We start from the raw sequence: 22,821 nt of genomic DNA, 5'->3' as shown, positions 1-22,821 counted from the left end.
TCACACAGTTGGTTATGTCCCAAATATTTTGATAGGGAAACCCAGTTAAATAATTCTCACTGGTGACAAGGGCTGAATATTTTCTTCTACCCATTTTCAGGATGTTTATCGTTTAAAAGATTTTTACCCAAGTGAATTTGTAATTGGCATTTCTGGTCCCCCCAAAAGTTCTACTTCCTTCTTGGAAGGAAAGGGTGGGAAACTCAGCTGTGAGATCCTTTCCTCCTTGTCATGCCTCCCTAGTTAACGCCTAAGAATGGAACTATCCCAACTCCTCCATTACTCATCTTGCCCAGTGTTGAGATCCTGTTTGCTCAAGGTCTGGTCTCACAAGGGGCCTTCACCTCACAGCGCTGCTTTGCACCACCAGCCAGCATTTGTGCAGTCTTGCCTTTTCTTGTCTTCCCTCTGACCTCTGCTGCTCCATCTGCCTTTTGTACGTGTGGAGGTGTTGTGGTGCTTCTTCTGATCTACAGCCTCAATAAATTCCTGCATTACATGAACCAATGTGATCTGCACCCTCCACTTTGCTAGACGCCATAGGAAACTTTAATGTAGCATGACATTCTTAACCTCAGAAATGCTTACAGTACATGGGGTGAAACATTGCACAGGTGATATACAAGTTGAATAACAAAGGCAATAGTTTACTAAACAGTGGGTTGTGTGATGTAGTTGTGTGCTATAGTAGTTAACTCTGAGCTAGTTCGGTTGGGGGAGGCTTGATGGAAGCGGTAAACTGGGGTTGAAGGAAGAGTAATATTTAGGGAGGCTAGCTAGAGGATTGAGAACTTTCCAGGTTGGTGAACACATGGAATTTGGGGACAGTAGCGCACTCAGAGAGGGCATGGAAGCTTCACGCCCTTTCCCCATGCATCTCTTCCATCTGGCTGTTCCTGAGTTATATCCTTTTCTAATAAACCAGATCTAGCAGATAAAATATTTCTCTGAGTCTGTGAGCCATTCTAGCAAATCAGTCAAACCCAAGGAGGGGATCGTTGGAACTTCTGAGGAGAAAATAAAATTATGCGAGACTGAAGAAAAAAGAAAAAAAGCTGAGGGTATATCCAGATGAGTCTTGAGGAACTCAGTAAGAACACTGGACTTCTTCAGAAGGTTCAAGATGAGAGGGGAGGAATTCCCTGGTGGTCCAGTGGTTAGGACTCTGTGCTTCCACTGCAGGGGACATGGGTTCGATCCCTGGTCGGGGAACTAAGATCCCGCAGGCCATGTGGCACGGCCAAGATATTTAAAAAAAAAAAAAAGATGAGAGGGGATTATATCTGACACTTAACCGAGCACTTGCAATATGCCATATGTGATGTTTATGTGTGTTCCTCCTTATGTTCATTCTCATGTAATCCTCATTACAGTCACACAAGGTAAGCACTATTAACCCTTTTTATAGCTAAAGAAAAAGGCTCAGAGAAATTATACGAAATTAATCCATATAGTTAATTAATGAAGTTAGTTAATGAAATGAAGTTGATTTGCCCAAGGTCAAACAACAGGCAAGTACTGGAGAAAGATTTGAGCCAGGGAATAATGGGAGTGGAAAGTACATGGTGCTACTAGATGTTTTGAAGAAACTTAAATGCAAGCTAGGAGGTGTGGATTTTTATCATCCGGGCCAGAAGTTTACAAACTGTCTCAGTTCGTGATGCTCCTGGTGTCTCAATATTTCATGACACACCAAAAGAAATACCTAAAAGTTCTAAATACCTAAAGTTCTATTTTTAGTAGGTATTTGAAAAAATAATACAAATAAATCTAAAGAAATTATTTTAAAATAACTACAATTATTTACTAATGGGATGTGGGGCACAGTTTAATTTCTCAAGCCTTGGAATCAAATTGGACACTACCACCTTCCTATCCTGTTTGACACTGAGAGGAACACAGCATGACCTAATGTTGAAACTGACCTACTTTGAGCTAGTACTTCACATGTTGTCTAACATGTCATGTATCACTGTGATTCCCCCAGAAGTTTATCCCGTGGCGTCCCAGTGAGCTTGCTGCCTAGTCACAGTCTGGGAACCATGAATCTAGGCAATAAGGAATCACTGATACATTTTGAGCAGATAATCACCATAATGAATGATTTAGAAAAAATGAATCTAGCACTGTGTGAAGGATGGATGGCTTGCAGGATCTTAGCTCCTGAGCCACTCCTTGGGCAGGCAGGAGGTCATGGGGCACTACCATAGCACCTTTTTTTCTTTCAGTTTTATTGAGATACGACTGACATAGCAGTGTATAAGTTTAAGGTTTACAGCATAATGATTTGACTTACACACATCATAAAATGATTATCACAACAAGTTTGTTACTTTGTTTTTGGCCATGCAACGTGGCTTGCAGGATCTCAGTTCCCCGACCAGGGATCAAACCTGGGCCCCCAGCAGTGGAAATGCAAAGTCCTAACCACAGGGAATTCCCATTAATTTACTATTCTTTTTCTAGGTTCTTAAAATAGAAGATGAGGTAATTCCATTTCAATTTTTATCTTTTCCACTATATGCGTTTACAACTATAAATTGTCCCTCTAAGGGCCAGGTACCAGCATCCCAAATTTTGCTGTGTCCTATTCTGATTATTTGTCTTTCTGTTCAAAATATGTTCTAATTTCCATTGTGATTTCTTCTTTCACCTGTGGATAATCTGGCTTCCTGTCTCATGACTCTCCCCAAACAATTTTTGATAAGGTGTGTGAAATGAAATTCACATTTTATGGCAAGACAAGAAAAATTTAAATATAAAAAAATTTCCTCTGCCCTTCAGCCTCCTGTCTCCCCTCTACTGTGCATTGTGTATCTGCATTTTGCCTCAACAAAACCTTCCCCGCTGGCAGAAATACCTGCTCAACCATAAACAGCAACATCCTCCTAGCAGGAACAAGGCAACGCCTTAAAAGACAACATTTCTTCTTGATCTTGTAAAGGGGTCACAACGACCCATCAGTTTGCACTTGCCGATCTGGATTGTGTAAACTGTCAGTGATACGTCATCTAATGTACGGCTCTGTCTCAAAAAACTTATGTAACTGTGTTTTGACTTCTAACAGGCAGAACAGTTCTTGGAACACAAATTTGAGGGTTACAGTACTCAGATTTGGCTCAAATAAAATTTTCCATTTCTCTCATAGATTGGCTATTGATTAATTTTTCATCGAAATATGCTTGGTGTAGTCAGCAGGATACCAGAGACAGCCACCAGAGGACACCTGGAAGATGCCTCAAACCCGGCACTCAGTACCAGCATGGGTACTTTGAGCCTCACCAGCTTCTCAGCATCTCTCAGGTGTTCTGGTGTGTTCTCCTAATACCCAGATCTTGTTGTTTTGGTGATGATCCTGAAAATTTTATTTGGGCTGGTTTTTACTTGTCTTAAGGGGCACGTAGGAATTTCCTAGGCAGGGTCCTAGGGGGATCTGGACAGGAAGTCCAGGGAAACATAGGTAGCTGGTTTTTGTTAAGTTCGGCTTAAATCAAGGGAGAAAAAGGGGTAAACTGATATCAGGTCTTAACAAAACTTTTTTGTTAGTGAAATGAGAGACTGAGTTATTCAGCTCTGAAGAATAAAGGGACATTTTGCTCCTGGCTACAAGGCATCCTCAGGTGACTGAGGACCTTGCAGAAGTGTCTGAGGATCAATCCTTACTATGTGCAGTGGTCCTACAAGGGAACCCCACTACGACCATTAAGTAAATGCTGCTTATCTGTGGGGTGCAACAGAAGCTGATAACTTAGCACTCCCCGCACCCATGACAGTCTTAGACTGTCACAGGGAGAAACAGAGACACATAAGTGTCAAACCGACTGCTAGACTCAGAAGCAGTGCACATCCAGTCCACCAGACTGTCCTCAGAAAATTGTTCAGATCATATCTCATACCTGAACCAGACTACCAAATTAATAATGGGAAATCATGCCTCACGGGCCAAACAGCTCCCGGATGAATAGCCACCTATGGGAACCCCAGCTGGGTTTATGTATAACACCCATGAAACTGACACTTGCAAGCGTTTAACTTAATGGGAAGGTCTGACCAAAAATCATTTGTCCCTGAGATGGCCAAAATGGGGCACTTTCGATTTACCTAAGTTGGTAAATTTTATTTGCACACTAAATTAGAAAAAGCCGGCTTAAGATCAAACAGCTAGAATGGAGACATTTTAATTGGTACCTGGAAGCCTCAAAACGAGAGAATGATAAAATGGCTTCATTGTGAGAGACAGATCAGAAATTATCAGAAATGGTGACTAGATTAGAAAAGACCTCAGAAGTCATCACTGCTTCTCCTCCTCTCTCTCCTCCTTTGGCTCCTTCGTATCCTCTTCTTTCTGAGCTCCCCTATGCTGACCTCTCTGCTCTTCCACCTCTAATCTCAAAGGAAGAACTTGTTGAGTCTAAGGGAAAGGATAAAGACAGCCCTAAGGTAATAGCCACCCCCTTTAAGGAGAAACCTGCTCTTACCTATACACCCTTGGACTAGGACAGAACTTAAGGCCTTAACTAAGGAATTTCCAGATTGTTTACAGGATCCCTTGGGGTTTGCTAAACAATTTCATCTTACAGTAAGAACTTATGAGCCTGGATATTCAAACTTGTACCAGCTTGTACATTTACTAGTCCCTGAAAGTAAAGCAAAGGAATGGCTCCAAGAGAGAAATTGGAAGGTGCCTATGGAAGATTTTCGCAAACATGAGGCTGCAGATCATCAGAAATGTACAGAACTTGCCCACAATCTATATCAGGTTATTCCGAAAATCTTCTCCACCTGGGGGTGGGGGAACCTTTGATATGAAAGGCAGTGAGCTGAAGAAGAAAACATTTTGGTCTGGACAAGCTGACAGAGCCTGGCCTTTGTCTTAGCTGTGTTTGAGACCTTGGACTAATGAATGGGGCACTGTAAGAAGGAACACCAAGTGTTCTCATTAAATATGTAATCTCCTTTATTCCTACTTGCAATGGGTGGTATTGTTTTCATTTAAAGACGATGAAAGGGGGGACTTCCCCTTGTGGTCCAGTGGTTAAGAATCTTCCTTCCAACGTAGGGGACTCCGGTTTGATCCCAGGTCGGGGAACTAAGATCCCACATCCCACAGGGCAACTAAGCCCGCTTGTGCCTCAACTAGAGAGCCCACGTGCTGCAAACTACAGAGCCCACGCGCCCTGGAGCCCGAGTGCTGCAACCAGAGAGAAGCCCGAAGGCCACAACGAAAGATCCCGCGTGCCACAACTAAGACTCGACGCAGCCAAAAATAAAATAAAATAAATAAATATTTAAAAATAAATAAAGGTGATAGGGAATTCCCTGGTGGTCCAGTGGTTAGCACTGTGCACTCTCACTGCAGAGCGCCCGATTCAATCCCTGGCGGCTTGGCCAAAAAAACCCCGATGAAACAGAGTCTGAAAAGATCCAAGAAACTTGCCCGAAGTTCCACATCTAAGTAGCAGGATTGCAATGGTGTCCCTGGATTCGGGGCGCTAAACTACCTGAGATGAGTTCTTCAAGGGCATTGACCACCCCACAGAAAGGGAAATTAGCAAAGCAAGGAAGGGGATAGAAGCCGAATTCTATCAGCTCTCCTCTTTCCCGTCATATACCATTCTTCCTTTCCTGTCTCCCTGAAATGGAGCAGGACCCTGTGAGGCCCTCCTGTGTACAAATCCTTTCTGTGTCCCCGTTTATTGTTTGTAGGAAAGAGGCATCAGCCTCCTAGACCTTCCCTGAGTGCCAAAGGGCAGATTCAAACAGTTGCTAAATAGAAAAAAGAGGGAATGCAGAAACAAAGGAGGAGCTGTCAAGAAACTATAGTACAACAATAAAGCAGGGTCCTGGTTCCTCCAGAAACCAGAAATATACCTAACAATATCTTTGAGTTCTTCTGCTAGAACTAAGGCCCCACCTAGGTGGAAGATGGTAACTTCAGGCTGAGCACCAGATTCCTGAAACACCACCTTGTTACCCCACCACCAACCAATCAGAAGAAAGTCTGCACTTAGTGGAAGATAAGGAAGACTCTGATCCCCCGCTCCCCAAATGATTAACTGCGAATGGCTTCCCCCCTTTCTCCTTTTAAAAACTTTCATGGTGGAGCACACTCTTCAGAGTTGGTTCTTTGACACGACTCTGCCTTCCCCCCAGGTTGCCTTCTGAATAAAGCAACCCGTCCTTTCCAGCCAACACTTGTCTTTCCAGCAGGAAGCAGCTGAACCCGAGCAGCTGAGTTCGGTCCACCATCACCCCACCCCTGTTAAAAATAAGTCCTGATTCTTGTTCTTAGGTACATTAAATAATTTGGAAGACAGCAACTCCTTAACAACCCCTTTCCCATAAAACTCAATCAAACTCAACAAACCTTGTTACATAATAAAGCAAATTCACTGAGTTATAACCAACGTGTACCCTAGAGCAAGCGCTCTTTTCCCCCGATTTGCTTTAACAATGTATTGCTAAGCAAGGGGCATTCGGGGCTTTTCCTTTTGCTTTTTTAACACTTGCTTTCCCACAGATGTTTGCAGTTAGGGACTGCTATTTTCAACGCAGGGGGAATACTTATCCTCAACTCAAAAAAGAAGACACTCTTCCTACTCGTCCACTTTAAAAAGACCCAAACTTGACATGACCCCTGCAGGTCCAGCTCCCCCAGCAAGCACACCAGCCTCGCGGGGCGTCGGTCCGCAGGCGGTCACCGCTGATTGGCTGGTGCAGTGGCCGGGGGAAGCGCGGCCTTCCTCGGACAGTGGAGGGTGATTGGCTGCTGGAGACCCACCCCCTCGCCGATTGGGTGGCGGAAGCGAAGCCGGGGATTGGTGGAGCGCCGTAGGACTCGCTCACAGCTGCTGGGGCTCAGGCTCCCAGGACAAGGCCGAGATGGCGACTGTAGCTTGGTTACTGGGTCGACGCGTGGCGAGCTGGAGGCCACGGCCGCCACTGCAGCCGCTCGCCGGCCTGATTACCCAGCGGGCCAACTCGCTGTTGCCCGTGGACGATGCAATCAATGGGCTAAGCGAGGAGCAGAAGCAGGTAGGGAGCCTGACCCCCCTCCCGGCCCATTTTCCGTGCTCGGTGGTCTCCCTGGCGCTCTTCTACCCAGCGCCCACCCAGCCGCGGCGTGTGATCCGGGGGCTGTAGGAGCGCCAGCGCGGGGGCAGCCGCGGGCCCCAGTCTCCCCTCTGTGGCGGCAGCAAGGCCCGGTTGCCGGAGTTAGACGAGGAGTCGAGGATAGGAACGCTCCTGGGAGACCGGGGATGGTGGGGCGGGGGGTGTTTTGGTGGAGGATTGGCAGGACTACCCGCGTGCGGCAAAAGGGCCCTCAATCTGTCTGAAGTCTTCTTACACCTCAATACTGTCTACGGCTGTGGTTCTCAAACCTGGTTAATCATCACCATGGAATCTTTCAAATACACACCTTGGGGGTGGAGTTGAAATTCACAGTGTATATAATTCTTCAACCTATCGGGTCAAACCACAAAGTTGAAAAAAAAACTTGAAAGATGTTGTTACGAATGTGGCTCAACCAGAGCCATTCCTGGAGGAAGGAGACTGTTCACTTGGACACTGGCTTGGAGTTCCCGGGGAATGTGATTCTCCTGTGGCTCTAAGCAAGTGCCTGAGCTTGCCCACTACCCCAAAGTCCACTTGTATTTACAGTCAGCATACAGAGCTTTGAATCACCTCAGGCAGAAAGTGTTCAATCCTAGTTCTCAAACTTTCCTGCCAAAAGGAGTTTCTAATCTCTTTTGAATGATCCCTTTTACCCAAAGGCTCAGGGACAAAAAGGAGCCTGACACGTGCCAGGAACTGAAGGGGGTGTGGCTGGAGCACAGTGAGTGGGGGATGAGAAAGGTACTGGGGAAGGCTGGATAGGCTGCAGGGGTCACCTCACACGGGGCCTTCCAGTCCTGGGTAAGGAGTTTGTCTTAATTTTTTTTTAATGGTTAAAAAAAAGAAAGAAGCATAGTTAATTTACAATGTGTTAGTTTCAGGTGTACAGCAAAGTGATTCAGTTATACATATACATATATAAGGAGTTTGTCTTTTTTTTTTCTTGCGGAACGCGGGCCTCTCACTGCTGTGGCCTCTCCCATTGCAGAGCACAGGCTCCGGATGCGCAGGCTCAGCAGCCATGGCGCACAGTAGCCGCTCCGTGGCATGTGGGATCTTCCCGGACCGGGGCACGAACCCGTGTCCCCTGAATCGGCAGGTGGACTCTCAACCACTGCGCCACCAAGGAAGCCCAGGAGTTTGTCTTTTAAGGACAGTGGAAAACCATGGAATGATTTATGTAGGGGAGTGACATTTAAGAAATAATCTTCAGGGACTTCCCTGGTGGTCCAGTGGTTAAGACTCTGCACTCTCAATGCAGGGGACCCGGATTTGATCCCTGGTCAGGGAACTAGATCCCACAGGCTACAACTAAAAAATCCCCTATGCCGCAGCCAAATAAATAAATAAGAAATGATCCAAATAAATAAAAGCCTAATAAATAAATAAAAGCCAAATAAATAAAAGCCAAATAAATAAATAAATAAAAAGAAATAACCTTCAGAAAGAGAGGGGAAGATCATCTCTGAGGAAGCATAAACTGGTGGGGCCTCTAAGTTTCAGTTTGATGCTCTTTGGTGAGGTTACTTGTGTCCCGTTTCCCTGAAGGTGTCCTCAGTAGTGGAGACGCTGTCCTCAGGGGCAATTATGTACCGTTTCAGCAGCATCTGTCCACGTCTCTCCCTCTAGCTTCGTCAGACCATGGCTAAATTCCTTCAGGAGCATCTAGCACCACATGCTCAGGAGATTGATCGGAGCAATGAGTTCAAGAACCTGCGAGTGAGTAGTGGGGCCCACTCTGAGGGGCACGGGGGCCAGACTGGGAGCTGGGCGGGGATGGCCTGGGAATTGTACTGCTGCCTGGCAGAGTTCTCATAGTCTTCTGGTAAATGAAAGCCCCCTAAGAATGCAGCCCCTTTCTGTGAAGCCCTTGGGTCTTGTTCCAGATATGCCAGGCCCCTGTGACTGTCTGCTTTCTCACAACCGACTATACTCATTCCATTCTGTTGGCAGGAGTTTTGGAAGCAGCTGGGGAACCTGGGAGTCTTGGGTGTCACAGCCCCTGGTGAGTATGGTTTCTTTCCCTACAGAGAACTTTTCTTGCATGCGCTTTAAAACCATTCCCAAAAGAAGCAGGAAAGGAGAAGAAAGATCATACTCGGAGAAAGCAGAGTCTCTTCCCACTTGGAGCTGAGAAAGTGCCCAGTGACTGTCAACCCAGAGAAGTGTAAACTCTTCTGTGTCTTTAGGCGGTGATGTTAACAAGGCAAAGAATTTAGGTCAGTGTGGTTCACTTGGGTCACCCAGTGCATGCTTAACAAGTTCCCCCAGGTGATCTGGGGAGTTTAGAAAACTCCAGATCAAGCAGTGGTCTGAGTACCTCAGTCTTACTGCCTCGCATAATCCCTAGGCTCTGCCCTACCAGTAGCATCGAGGCAGTACCGCTCAGGACAGTGTGTTCCTGTGGGGGATGCCTGTGTTCTCTGCCCACAGCTGGGCCCTAGAGCTCATCTGGAAGCAGACGGAGGTAGAGGGGAGAGGGATGCCGTTCTGAGCCTCCACAGTGAGGTGGCCAGATGATGTTTTTAACAGGCTGTCCCTGGGCCTGTCCAGAGTCCCCTGTGGGTCTTGCTACTTGTTTCCGGGGGGAGAGGGCAGGGAGCTGGTGGGCTTTGTTTCAGATGTTGGCCTCTAGAGCAAAGGCCAGGCCTGGCTTGCAGTGCCTTGTAAAGAGGTGAGCCTATGGCCTCGCCAGCCAAAGCCTGGACAGCCCACCCTGCTTTGGCCTGTGTTCACTGGGCATTAGAGTAGTGGTGGACCACAGTATTCTCTCCTTACATCCTCCCCTCACCACTTGGAGACAGTTCCTGGGATTTAAGCTGATCGTACAAAGTTACATCATGAGTAATGATGTAACCACTTAAAAATTAATTTAGACTATCTTAACGTACAATAGTAGGGGGAAGGTTGCTGGGAACTCTCAAACAAGACTCTTTCTCCCATTGTGTCTTGGGGGTTTAGGAGCCCCCATAAAGAATATTCTTCTGAATCAGATGCTAGTTAATGGAAGAAAGAGGCAGTTAGGAATCAGATGAAAACCCTATCCAGGGATAACCTTGAAAAGAAAGCCAGGTATGAGTTCTGGTTTCCACATGGTGTCCTGGTAGCAGTTTCTAACGTTACCCGCCCATGGGCTTTCCTTCCTGGAGTCGTGCGGGTTGGGCTAACCCTTCCCTAGAGCCAAGGACCAGCCTGACTTCTTGGTCAGAGTGAACATACACAGAGGGCCTTGCCAGGGTTTACCCAGACAGCAGGGCGGAGGGAGGGGAGGCTGGCACCAGGTAACCCAGCCTCTTTGATTTTGATGTTTGGGATAAAGCAGGAGTTGCAATGACTGTTTTCTGAACCATGCCTCAGCTGACCAGAGGCAGCAGCAGGCAAAACCAATTCTGTGAGCTTGCGAGCAGGGTCCACAGCATCCGCCTGTTGACCTTGCTAGAGGGAACTTGGAATAGGTGCTATAAGAGTGTTCCTCTACTGCAAATAAATGTAAGATTCCTCTCAGTGTCCTCATTTAACCGGGCTGCCTTTTCCACTCCCCTGCGCCCCCCACCCCGACCCCTAGTTCAGTATGGTGGCTCTGGCCTGGGCTACCTGGAACACGTGCTGGTGATGGAGGAGATATCCCGAGTCTCTGGAGCAGTGGGTCTCAGTTACGGTGCCCACTCCAACCTCTGCCTCAACCAAATTGTTCGTAATGGAAACGAGGCCCAGAAGGAGAAGTACCTCCCCAAGGTGAGGAAATGGGGATGGAGAAACACGCTGATTGCATGGTGCAACCACCAGCCATGAGGCTTCTCCCCCATTGGGGAGGGCCTTGCTTTCTGTAGCATGCTGCTGCCCAGAAACTGATAGGGGTAGGAAGGGGTCAGGGATTTGTTTTAAAATACTTCAGTCAGGGCTTCCCTGGTGGTGCAGTGGTTAAGAATACACCTGTCAGTGCAGGGGACATGGGTTAGAGCCCTGGTCCGGGAAGCTCCCACGTGCCGTGGAGCAACTAAGCCCGTGCGCCACAACTACTGAGCCTGCGCTCTAGAGCCCGCGAGCCACAGCTACTGAAGCCTGCGTGCCTAGAGCCCGTGCTCCGCAACAAGAGAAGCCACCGCAATGAGAAGCCCGCGCACTGCAACGAAGAGTAGACCCCGTTCTCCGTAACTAGAGAAATCCCACGCAGCAACGAAGGCCCAACTCAGCCAAAAATAAATTAAGAAAATAAAAAACTAAAATATGACACTAAAAAAAAAATAAAATACTTCAATCAAAAAAATTAAAAATAGGAACTTCCCTGGTGGTCCAGTGGTTAAGACTCTGTGCTTCCAATGCAGGGGGCGTGGGTTCCATTCCTGGTCGGGGACTCTCAAGCCGCATGGCACAGCCAAAAAATAAATTAAAAATAGGGCCAGAACACCTGAGTCAGTCACTGGACAACATTTACTGAGCATTTTAAGAAATGAAAGCCTAGGACTAGCTTCCCTTGCAAAGGGAATGGGAATAGAAGAGAAAGCTTCAGGCTTGTGGCTATGAGGCTTCTCTTCTAGGACTTTACCTATGCCCGGATCTGAAAGAAGTTGGAAGGGGTGTCATGTGACCAGGCAAGACATGGTATCAGTGAGCCCCTGTAGGGTATTTCTGAAGTCATAACAAGGCCCTTTGGGGTTTTCCTTGCAGCTGATCAGCGGTGAATACGTCGGAGCCCTGGCCATGAGTGAGACAAATGCTGGCTCCGATGTTGTCTCCATGAAGCTGAAAGCAGAAAAGAAAGGTGAGGATCCCCTTGATTTGAGAGCTGGAGTGGGCAGAGGGACAGACCTTCGAGGTGAGGGGGCAGTGACTGGAGGTGGCCTCTGCTGGGTTTCTGGAAGCACTTACCAGCTAGACAGCTTTTTGGTCCACAGAAGGTCTGGAGAACTGACTGGTTGAGACAGGCCCATACAGCTTATGCAAGTAGCCAACTTCCTGTCCTTAGGAGACCACTATGTCCTGAATGGCAGCAAATTCTGGATCACCAATGGCCCTGATGCTGATGTCCTTATTGTCTATGCCAAGACAGATCTGGCTGCCGTGCCAGCTTCTCGGGGCATCACAGCCTTCATTGTGGAGAAGGTGAGTGTAGGGGAGTGTATGGCGGGAGGCTTTTATCTCCTGAAAGTGGCACCAGAGATGACCTCCTTCAGGTGATTGCAAAGACCATCAGGGTTTGTGTGCTCTGCCAAGGCTCCCTCCTGGGATGGGGCTGAGGCGGGAATGGAGACTGAAAGGAGGGTGGCCAAAAAGTGGAATTCAGGGAGGAGGGGTCAAGTCTGAGGACAGTGGAGCCATCCACAGAGCTGGGCTGTCCGGAGGTCCAGGAAGATGAGGACTGAAGGGAGGCCACCAGCTTTGACAACCAGGATGTCACTGGTGGACTTGGAGAGAGCAGCCGCGGGAGCCCAAGGTATGAGTGAGGATGCAGGTGGAGACCGGAGACTGCACCTTCCAAGTCTTGTCAGTAAAAGCACAAGGGAGACAGCAGGAGTTAGAATGAAAAGTTGGGAGTTTCAGTTTGCTCTTAGGAATGGTAGAGAACTGAGCAAATTTTTTGGTAAAGAGAAAAGAAAATAGGAGAAGGAGAAAGTGAGATGCATGAGAGAGAGTGAGCAAAGCACAATGGTGAGTTGAGGGAGAAGAGGCACAGGTGGGGGATGGTGATGGTGATGGTGGAGGAACCATCTGCCTAATGGTCATGAAGTAGGAGGCCAGGGCCCCTGGGAGGGCAGGGGCACCATGGGGGCAGGGGAGTTGGTAGAGAGTTTCGTGAATGAGTGTTTTAAAGATTTGCAGTAGGGCTTCCCTGGTGGCGCAGTGGTTGAGAGTCCGCCTGCCGATGCAGGGGACACGGGTTCGTGCCCCGGTGTGGGAGGATCCCACATGCCGCGGAGCGGCTGGGCCCGTGAGCCATGGCCACTGAGCCTGCGCGTCCGGAGCCTGTTGCTCCGCAACGGGAGAGGCCACAACAGTGAGAGGCCCGCGTACCGCAAAAAAAAAAAAAAAAAAAAAAAGATTTGCAGTACCCTCCATAGGGAGAGGGAGAGAGTGTTTCGGAATGGGACTGGAGGACAAGAAAAGTGAGTAGCCCAAAGGGCGTGACTGAGATGGGAACTCTCCAGGTTGAGTCACGCTGCTCTCATCTCCTAGAGGAGAGGGAAGCAACACCTGGCAGTGCTCTGATGGGCATATGCCAACGTGTTCTGCATCTGATTAGTCCAGGTCAGAGCACACAGGTGGTTGAGTTGAACCCTGGGTGGGACTCCATTAGGTACAGGTGGCAGAGGAACAAGGGTACAAAGGAATTGAGTGGGCTGGGGAGAGTGTCTTCGAAGTGATTTCCTGGGGCTTCCCTGGTGGCACAGTGGTTGAGAATCCGCCTGCCGACGCAGGGGACACGGGTTTAAGCCCTGGTCCGGGAAGATCCCACATGCCGCAGAGCAACTAAGCCCATGTGCCACAGCTACTGAGCCTACGCTCTAGAGCCCGCGAGCCACAACCACTGAGTCCTCGTGCTGCAACTACTGAGGCCCACACGCCTAGAGCCCGTGCTCTGCAACAAGAGAAGCCACAGCAATGAGAAGCCCACGCACTGCAACGAAGAGTAGCCCCCCTCGCCGCAACTAGAGAAAGCCTGTGCACAGCAACAAAGACCCAACACAGCCAATAAAAATAAATAAATTTTTAAAAAAATCTTAAAAGAAAAAAAAAAGAAGTGATTTCCCCCAAGGAAGGGAACCAAAGCCAGGAAGGGTCAGAAGGGCGCCAGGGAGCTGGCATTTCACTGGGAAAGAACCGGTCTCCCGAGAACTGGGGAGAATGCAGCCAGCAGCAGGGGAGGCTGGGGTGGAGTGTTAGGGCAGCGCCTCCAGAAATGGGGTGGTTGCATACAGAGTAAGTAGACGCTGGTGTATCAGGCAGATACAGGGACTTGATGGAAAGATGGTTACTTCCCAGGGGTTTCCCTTTTCTTGGCCCCCTTGGGGACTGCTCTGTAATCAGGGCCACCTTTTATTCCCATAAAGGGTATGCCAGGCTTCAGCACCTCCAAGAAGCTGGACAAGCTGGGGATGAGGGGCTCTAACACCTGTGAGCTAATCTTTGAGGACTGCGAGGTTCCTGGTGAGTCTCTGAGAATGAGGGAGCCCCTGTCCTGACCCCATCACACGCTGAGAAAGCCCATCTCTGGCTTGGAGAGCCTCACCATTGTTAGCTCACCACTGGTATGTGGCCGGAGAGTGGGCCTGCCACTGTGCCCTTGCCCACTGGCCCATAGGTGTTGGTCTCAATCTGGACAGCTGTCCTTCCCGGCCAGAGCTCCTGCAGCTGTATGCCCTACTGTGGCTTCAGGGAAGGGTGGTGTTCCCTATGTGGACCACACACTGTGCCTGGGGCTGGTATTCCAGTATCTGGAGTAGAAAGGTAAGATCTGCCCTTACCCACTCACGTCCTTCAGACGTCCTTGTATGTACATTTGCCTGTACAGCCTGTGTGAGGTATTCATTAACAATGCTAAAAAAAACATCTAAATAAACTGATGGAAGCTGGACTCGGTGAAGGGAAGGCAGTTCAGTTTATAGGTATTTCTCCCCTGAAGTGTAAGTGAGTATGGCACATCATGAGAGAACCAGCGCGCCTGCCATGCACTGATGAGACGGAGGGCACAGATTTGATCACCAGTTAGGATGGTTCTGTGTCTCAGCCATAAACCATCCCCCTGCCCCACGATCCGCCACCTGAGAAAAGTGTGCTTTAGTCACAAGGAGCACCTAGGGAGGGACGATCAGTGCAGAGCCTTCTTTGTCGGCAAGGAAAAAACTCCACTAGCATTAAAGACAGGTCAGTGGTGTCAACTCTTTGCACTCAGCTTCCTGCCCACACCTCCCCAGGCCATCCAGTGTCCTTGCTTCCTGGGTGGGGAGGTGTTCAGCAGTTTCTGTCACCGGCACCAAATGGCCCATCTCCTGGACAGGCTCTTCCATGGACCACCCAGGGGAGGGTAGAGGGTAGTATTAACCAGAGCAGACTCAACCTGGGGGAAAGAGTAATTCTCTGGTTCCTTTATGGGCACAAGTGTGTTAAAAAGAAAAATTGGGAGAGGTTGGATGACTTCTAGACCAAACTAGCTTTTCTTCTTTCCCATCCAAGGCAGCTCAAGAAGAGAAGGGGAGGATCTAAGGATTGGGCCTGTGTGTCTGGTCTTGGGGATGGTGTGTGTGTTGGGGGCAGGATAAGGGGAGCATGTCCCCACTAGCAAACTCCACTTCTGACTGGAAATGGTAAACTCCATCCTTTTCCTCACCTGGAGCCCTAGTTGAAGGTCAGGTAACATATTTTAATGCCTTGTGAGAGAGCCATGTTACTAAACCCAGCAACTTTTCTAAAAGTGAGGAGGCTGTGGACAGCTCCCTTGCCCCTGACCAGCACTTTTCCCTGCAGCTGCCAACATCCTGGGCCATCGAAGTAAGGGCGTCTACGTGCTGATGAGTGGGCTGGACCTGGAGCGGCTGGTGCTGGCCGGTGGGCCCCTCGGGTGAGTGTGAGGCTTGGGGCGGGGGGTGGGGGGGAGCTGGGTTCTTGTAGCCTCCTCAGCAGGTGGTGCCGCAGCCCTCCCCTGGGGCCGATGGGAGCCTGTACCTTATCTCCTGGAGACAAAAAATTACCTTTCCTCTCACGTTTACTTTCTTTGCACTGAAGGCAAGTATCATTGGGTGACAGACACAAGGCCTGAGGAGCCACCCTGCTTAGTTACTCAGATGTGAAGCAAGACGCCTGAGCTCTAACCATCTACGAAGGGTCCCGCCACTCCGCCTGGTCTCAGGGGAAGGGGCACTCACTGCTGGGCAGTCAGTGTGGTGACTGAGCAGGGCTGACAAGGGTCCTCACGCTCCTTTTCTCCTCCCTGGGACGCCAGCTCCTTGTCTTGCTGGGCTGCCCCCCAGGCCTTTCCACACTAGCATTTGCCCCCCAACCAGCAATGGGGTAACAGCGAGGCCCCTCGCCAGTGTTCTCTCCTTCCCGCAGGATCATGCAGGCCATCCTCGACCACGCTATTCCCTACCTACACGTGAGGGAAGCCTTTGGCCAGAAGATCGGCCACTTCCAGGTGAGTGGAATGGTTTTGTTAAGATGTACTCTTTCATTGGGTTCAGGTTTTCTTTAATAAATGAACAAATAGGGCACTTGCTGTGGGCATTTACTATCCTTCGTCAAAAAAATGAGTTTGAGGGACTTCCCTGGTGGCACAGTGGTTGGGAATCTGCCTGCCAGTGCAGGGGACATGGGTTCGAGCCCTGGTCTGGGAAGATCCCACATGCCGTGGAGCAACTAAGCCCGTGCGCCACAACTGCTGAGCCTGTGCTCTAGGGCCAATGAGCCACAGCTGCTGAAGCCCGCGTGCCACAACTACTGAAACCCCAGTGCCTAGAGCCCGTGCTCTGCAACGAGAGAAGCCACAGCAATGAGGAGCCCGCACACCGCAATGTAGAGTAGCACCCGCTCGCCCCAACTAGAGAAAGCCCATGTGCAGCAACGAAGACCCAACACAGCCAAAAATAAATAATAAATAAATTAAAAAAAAAAAAAAAAGAGTTTGAGGGAATGCCCTGGCGGTCCAGTGGTTGGGACTCTGTGCTTCCACTGCAGGGGGCCCAGGCTCGATCCCTGGTTGGGGAACTAAGATCCCGCAAGCCTCAAGCCTCGTGGCATGGTCAAAAAAACAAAAAAATGAGTGAATGCTTGGGGCGCAGGCTTCCTCAGCATGCTACCTGGCTTTGAAAGCTGTCAGGCAGTTCATCTCATGTCACCTCCCTTCCTGTCTGAGATGAATGAATGAGGCATTGTAGGGTTGGAGGGTGAAGGGAGCAGATTGTGGGGAGGGAGTAGCATTTTGAGCCACACTTTCTGGGCTGCGGGACGGTCGGTAATGAGGGTCGTGTGAGTGGAGGGCCAGGTCCACAATGCAGCAGCAGCTCTCTGGCCTTAACTCCAGACCTGCTACCATGTCTGTCATCCTAAGCAAGTCCCACCACCTCCTCTCTGTGCCCCGGGTCCCCATTCCCGGCTGTCAGGTTGCTACTGCTGACCCACTTTCGGTAACTAGGGAATGATTCTGAGAGGAGCGTGTCTCCACCACACTGACCTGGGGGCTCCCTTTGTGTGCAGTTGATGCAGGGGAAGATGGCAGACATGTACACCCGCCTCATGGCCTGTCGGCAGTACGTCTACAATGTCGCCAAGGCCTGTGATGAGGGCTACTGCACTGCCAAGGTAAGGGCTGGGCCCAGAGGAGAGCGTGCCGGGGCAGGGGTGGTTGCTGGGCCCCCTCCCCTCCGTGGGGCCCTGGCGGGGGCCCTGCTGACACGGAACCTCCTCCCACAGGACTGCGCTGGGGTGATTCTTTACTCAGCTGAGTGCGCCACACAGGTAGCCCTGGACGGCATCCAGTGTTTGGGTGAGCGGCCCCCACTCCTCACCCTGTGCTTCAGCTGAGCTGCACCTTTAGGCTCCTCCTGCCCCAGTTACTGGGAGGACATGGAAAAGCAAAGAAGAAAACTGCCAGAGGCCACAGGTTGCTACTGTCTCCAGTAGTGCCCCCCTCTTACCCTCCCAGCCTGGTCCTATGGGCACTGGGGAGTGGGGAAGAGGAGACGCCTCAGAGGTGGAACAGCCTCACTTCAATGCCGCATAGTGGTTAAGAGCACAGGCTTGAGCCAGACGGCCTAGGTTCAAATCCTGGCTCTACCACTGACCAGCTTTGTGACTTGTGCAAATTACTTCACCTCTCTGGGCCTGGCCCCCAGTAAGTGCTATGCAGTAGTTTCTTGTCCCCCTTCTCCATGTTTGCCAGTGGTTCTCCCCTACCTTTGCCTGGCATCCTCAGCACTCTGAGTGGACTTCCGGCCTCCTGTCCACCCTCCCCACAATTAGGTAATCCCCACCCCATCCCTCTCACCACCTTTTTTTATTTTTTATTTTTTATTTTTGGCTGTGTTGGGTCTTCGTTGCCGTGCGCGGGCTTTCTCTAGTTGCGGTGAGCGGGGGCTAGTCTTTGTTGCAGTGCGCAGGCTTCTCATTGCGGTGGCTTCTCTTGTTGCAGAGCATGGGCTCTAGGCGCATGGGCTTCACTAGTTGCAGCACACGGGCTCAGTAGTTGTGGCTTGCAGGCTCTAGAGCGCAGGCTCAGTAGTTGTGGTGCACGGGCTTAGCTGCTCTGTGGCATGTGGATCTTCCCAGACCAGGGCTCGAACCCGTGTCCCCTGCATTGGCAGGCGGATTCTTAACCACTGCGCCACCAGGGAAACCTCTCATCACCTTTTGCTGCTTCTCTTCAATCAGTCTCTCCTCCTAGCCCATTTCTATGTATTTGATCTTCTGTTTGCTTTCATTGCTTTGCCCACTGCCCATCACTTTTCCTGTTGTCCTTTCTTCTGTGCCCAAACCATGGCTGCAGGTGGCAATGGCTACATCAATGACTTCCCCATGGGCCGCTTTCTGAGAGATGCCAAGCTGTATGAGATCGGGGCTGGGACCAGTGAGGTGAGACGGCTAATCATCGGCAGAGCCTTCAACGCAGAATTCCACTAACTCCAAGACCCGTCATCCCCTTTCCCAGCACCTAGAGGCCTTTCTCTGGAAGGAGAGACGCCGCAGCTCTTCTCCAGGCAGGCCCTGCCCACCGGCCCAGGGAAGCTGTGCAGCGGCTTAACATGGACTCCTCAGGAAGCATGCTGGCTTTTCTGGGGCTCAGTGGGAGGGCTTTGGTGACTCTGCGCCCTTGCTCTCTAACTTCAAGCCTGATGCCCCACCCCCGCTCCCAGGGTGGGCACCTTTTTTCCTGGTGAGCCTCTGCCAGGGAACTCTCTGCTCAAGTACACAAGAAGTGTTGCCCCTCTCCTTCATTTGAACTTGGTAGCGTCTTTTCTTTCTGGGGAAAAATACCCCCCAAACCTAGCCTCTGTTTCTGCCAATTTCTAGAGGCATCAGCTCTCAGCAGCTTGTGAGTGGGCACCCCCTCTGCAGCAACCCCTCCATCCCTCATTCTTTAAGCTGAAATCCTACCACTGGGGTAGAGGTCTGGAAATAGGCATCTCAGAACACCTGTGCCACCCAGAGTCCACGGTGGGGCAGAGGTCAGCGTGCTCGTGAAGGACGGGGCTCAATGCCTCCAGCACAACGCTGCCACCGCCACCGTCCAGTCCTGGCCATGTGACAGCCCACAGCTGACTGGGCAGCAGGCCTGGGTTGGCTGGCTTAACTCCAGCCAAGGCTGCCTGCATACATTTCTCTGGACACCCTATGGCTAATTTTGTTACAACTGCACAGTGGCTGCTGCCATTTTGTATTAAACATTTCGTGAAGCAAACCCATCTGCTTCTAAACTGGTGTTTTGGGGGAGAAGCAGTCTACTTGCTGCTGCCTTCTGTCTGGCTCCAGCCCTATGTCCTTGGAGAGTGGCTGGTCCGGGTCCTGCTTCTGGCCCTTCAGCCTGCTCCTTGGTGATAGGGGACACAGGGGTGGAATCAGCCCTTAGGATAGAGGAGTTCTCAACCTCCCTTTTCCAGATCTCCCAGTGATTTTTTAAAGAAAGGAGGGAGCGGTAAGAGTCTTGGAGCTAGAAGGAAGCTCGTAAGTTTCTGGAAACCATCCCCGTGTTTAAGATCAAGACAATTTGATTTTCCCAAGGTCAGAACTGGAGCTAGAATCCAGATCAGCAGAAATAGGGGTTCTGGGAATGCCAGGCTGGGGCCCTACTACATGGCCACCTGGATGGAGCACAGTGAGAGTGGGACAGTTTTGGGTTGTCCCACCCCATCTAATTCCCTAAAAGAGAACTGGTTTTCTTGGCCCTCAGCCCAGCAGCACCTGTTCTGACTTTTGGTCCTGGCCTAAAGCCAAGAGCTGTTCCCAGCCTGATGCTTGTGACAGGTGGAGCTAGCTCCTTACCAGCCCCAACCCAGTCCTATCCTGAGGGGCTTGTGGCCCTGTCCCTTCACTTCCCCACCCCGCTCCCTACTATGTTGGAGATGAATGTGGCTAAAATGGTGGTCTTGCTGGTTATAAAGTGTAGCTGGAACGAACAGCCCGAAGACGTTCAGAATGGGATGCTTCATCCAGTCAGTGTGGGTAACGGAGCTCTGCCACCAACTTGGGGAGGATGATTATTCTCCCAATGCTATATGTGAAATAGAAATGTTATAAAATAAAGCCAAAAAAGTGTAGCCTGAGTCATGAATGATGGGAGAGCAGGGGGCACTGGTTCTTGGTATTTGGGGTTGTTATGTGCATTGTGCAACTCTGCAGTACCAGCTCCCAGCACCACTCCTTCCTGGGGCTGCCTCATTCCACTCCAGTTTCAGGCAGGTCACTATCAGCCCAGCTCCCCTGTTGACTACCATGCCATTCTTTGTTCTCCTACTGTTTGCCCCGTCGGATGGCAACAGAAGCTAAGCGAATGGTTTTCCAAGTGTGGTCTGGGCACACCCTTTATCAGAATTTAGCAACCTGTAAAAAACCCAGATTCCTGGATGGGACCCAGACCTAATCACATCCCCAGGGGTAATTATAAAGCACAGGCAACCTTTTAGAACAGCTGATCTGGGGCCTAGAGGACACACCTCCAGAGGCCTGAGTCCTAATTCTAAACCCATATAACCTGGTAATGACAATCGCTCACCTATATAGACCTCTCAAGTCTCATACTGACATATTAGCTCCTTTATCCCGACAACCCGGTGCAGGAGACAAGGTTGCGCAGGGCCCGCTTCCTGAAGACCGGTGAGTTGCCCACGGTACCTGAAAAAACGCTAGGGGAACCGGCCACGCCCAGACGTGGAGCCAGCCCTGGCGTCAGTTAGGCGTTGGGGCTGAGAAAGGGCGCCTCTTTTTTATTTGGGGGCGGACGCCCAGTCCACGCCCCGCCCGGCTAACCCAGGACCGTTAGCCGCGACCCCCAGCCTAGGACAGGTCCAGGGTCCAGGGTCCTCCTTCTGTCCCCCTCCCGCGAGGCGCCGCACACGCGGCGGACCCCGGCTCGGGCTCGGGCGCGGTTCCGTGGGTCCTGCGTGGAGCTCGCCTGACCCCTGCCGGCCGCCCGCCGCAAAGGCAGGGTGCTCTGGACTGGAGGCTCGCAGTCTCGTATTTCAGGATGCACAGGGCTCAGCGACGTTTTCTTCTGCCAAATGAGGACATTAACGGGGGGAAAAGCCGGCTACTCTCCATCTGTATCGTTTCATACAAGAAAGGCCACTTTTAGCAATTTAAAAAGTAGAAAGGACAGAAATTCAGAACAAAGGCCAGGGTTTTTTTTTGCTGGTGGGGGTGTGTTTTTTTTTTATGTGCATGGGTTTTAAACTAGGATAGTTTAAAGGCTTATTTAAAATCAACAACAACAACAAAAAAAACCCCTGCAAACCCTCCCCTACGCCCAGTTCCAGGATGAAACTCCTTTTGAATCTTTAAGAGATTTCGTTTGGTAATTCACTTCATGCCTTTAAGTGATATGCTGACTTATTGATTTAACTGCAGATGGATCTTTCAAGTGCACACATTTAATTTATAAGAAGCCCACTACATGCCTCATTTCCACAGGCCAGCATCTGGGGGTCCTGGAATCAGAGAGTTCAGAGCCCCATCCACATTCCTGGCTGTTGCTGCCTTTGCCCACACTCCTCATACCCAGAACCCAGAGCCACACTAGTTCCAGCGCCCTGTGGGATACACCTGGTCACTCGGCAGGGAGCTGTTTGTGAAGCTGGCCTCTCCTACACCCACCCACCCACCAACTCTCAGACACAGCTAGCCTGTCAAAATAGTTCTTGGATCCACAACAACCTGACAACTTGCCTGCCTCCTTCCAATCCACGCACCTCAACCCTTCCTCTATACTGAGCCAGAGTGAACTATCAAGCCCCTAAATACTTTGGTGGCTCCCAACACCTATAAGATCTAAGGTTTTGCAAGGCAAATATGACCCTGATCTGCGTTGGCCTTCCCCTCCGGCTGCTCCTCTCCGCATCCCTGCTGAGTACTTGTGTTCTGGTTGCAAACAGTCCTCGTGACATTGTTTCTTACCCTGCGCCTTTGCCCCAGCTGATCCCTCTGTGGAGGATGTCTTAGCCCTTCACCTTGTTCTTGCTTCCTCATCCCTAAGGCCTCAGTTCAGGGTCTGCTTCCTTCAGGAAGGCCTCCCTTCTCCAACCTTTCCCACTCGTCTGTCCCCATCTCACCCATCCTGAGTGGAGCCCCTTCTTGCTTCTCCCTGGGCATATTTGCAGCAGTGGGCTTTCCCCGCTGTCGTTTTTTTTTGTTTTTTGGTTTTTTTTTTTGTGGTATGCGGGCCTCTCACTGTTGTGACCTCTCCCGCTGCGGAGCACAGGCTCTGGACACGCAGGCTCAGCGGCCATGGCTCACGGGCCCAGCTGCTCCGCGGCATGTGGGATCTTCCCGGACCAGGGCACGAACCCGTGTCCCCTGCATCAGCAGGAGGACTCTCAACCACTGCGCCACCAGGGAAGCCCCCCGCTGTCGTTTTTATCTCATCTGTGTCTGTTTCCCACGCACCAGGCTAAGAACATAAGGGTCAGGATTGTGACTGAACTGCCTTTATATGCTCACCATCCAGCACAGTTTCTGGCACATAATAGGTGTTCAACAAATGTTTATTGAAAGTGCAGATGGGAG

At 50.4% G+C, this 22,821-nt stretch overlaps 1 protein-coding gene across 2 annotated transcripts; it reads left to right on the top strand.

Annotated features, from left to right (window-relative positions):
• The first annotated feature begins 6,850 nt into the window (after positions 1-6,850).
• Positions 6,851-20,360, top strand: IVD (isovaleryl-CoA dehydrogenase). Of its 2 annotated transcripts, none has more exons than XR_004348638.1 (12): positions 6,851-7,035; positions 8,746-8,835; positions 9,070-9,121; positions 10,682-10,851; positions 11,785-11,878; positions 12,083-12,219; positions 14,166-14,262; positions 15,580-15,673; positions 16,165-16,246; positions 17,305-17,409; positions 17,521-18,069; positions 18,593-19,497. XR_004348638.1 is itself a non-coding variant. In XM_032624040.1 (12 exons), exons 1-12 carry the CDS (start codon positions 6,883-6,885, stop codon positions 18,724-18,726), a joined length of 1,281 nt encoding a protein of 426 aa, XP_032479931.1. In that variant the 5' UTR covers positions 6,853-6,882; the 3' UTR covers positions 18,727-20,360. The 2 variants fall into 2 exon arrangements, 1 of the variants encoding a protein (XP_032479931.1); XM_032624040.1 differs by having other exon boundaries at positions 6,853-7,035; positions 17,521-17,593; positions 18,593-20,360.
• The last annotated feature ends 2,461 nt before the right edge of the window (positions 20,361-22,821 follow it).

The sequence above is a fragment of the Phocoena sinus genome, chromosome 2 (genome assembly GCF_008692025.1).
Source record: "Phocoena sinus isolate mPhoSin1 chromosome 2, mPhoSin1.pri, whole genome shotgun sequence".
NCBI classification, from domain to species: Eukaryota; Metazoa; Chordata; class Mammalia; order Artiodactyla; family Phocoenidae; genus Phocoena; species Phocoena sinus.
This window is presented reverse-complemented; position numbering and strand designations above follow the sequence as displayed.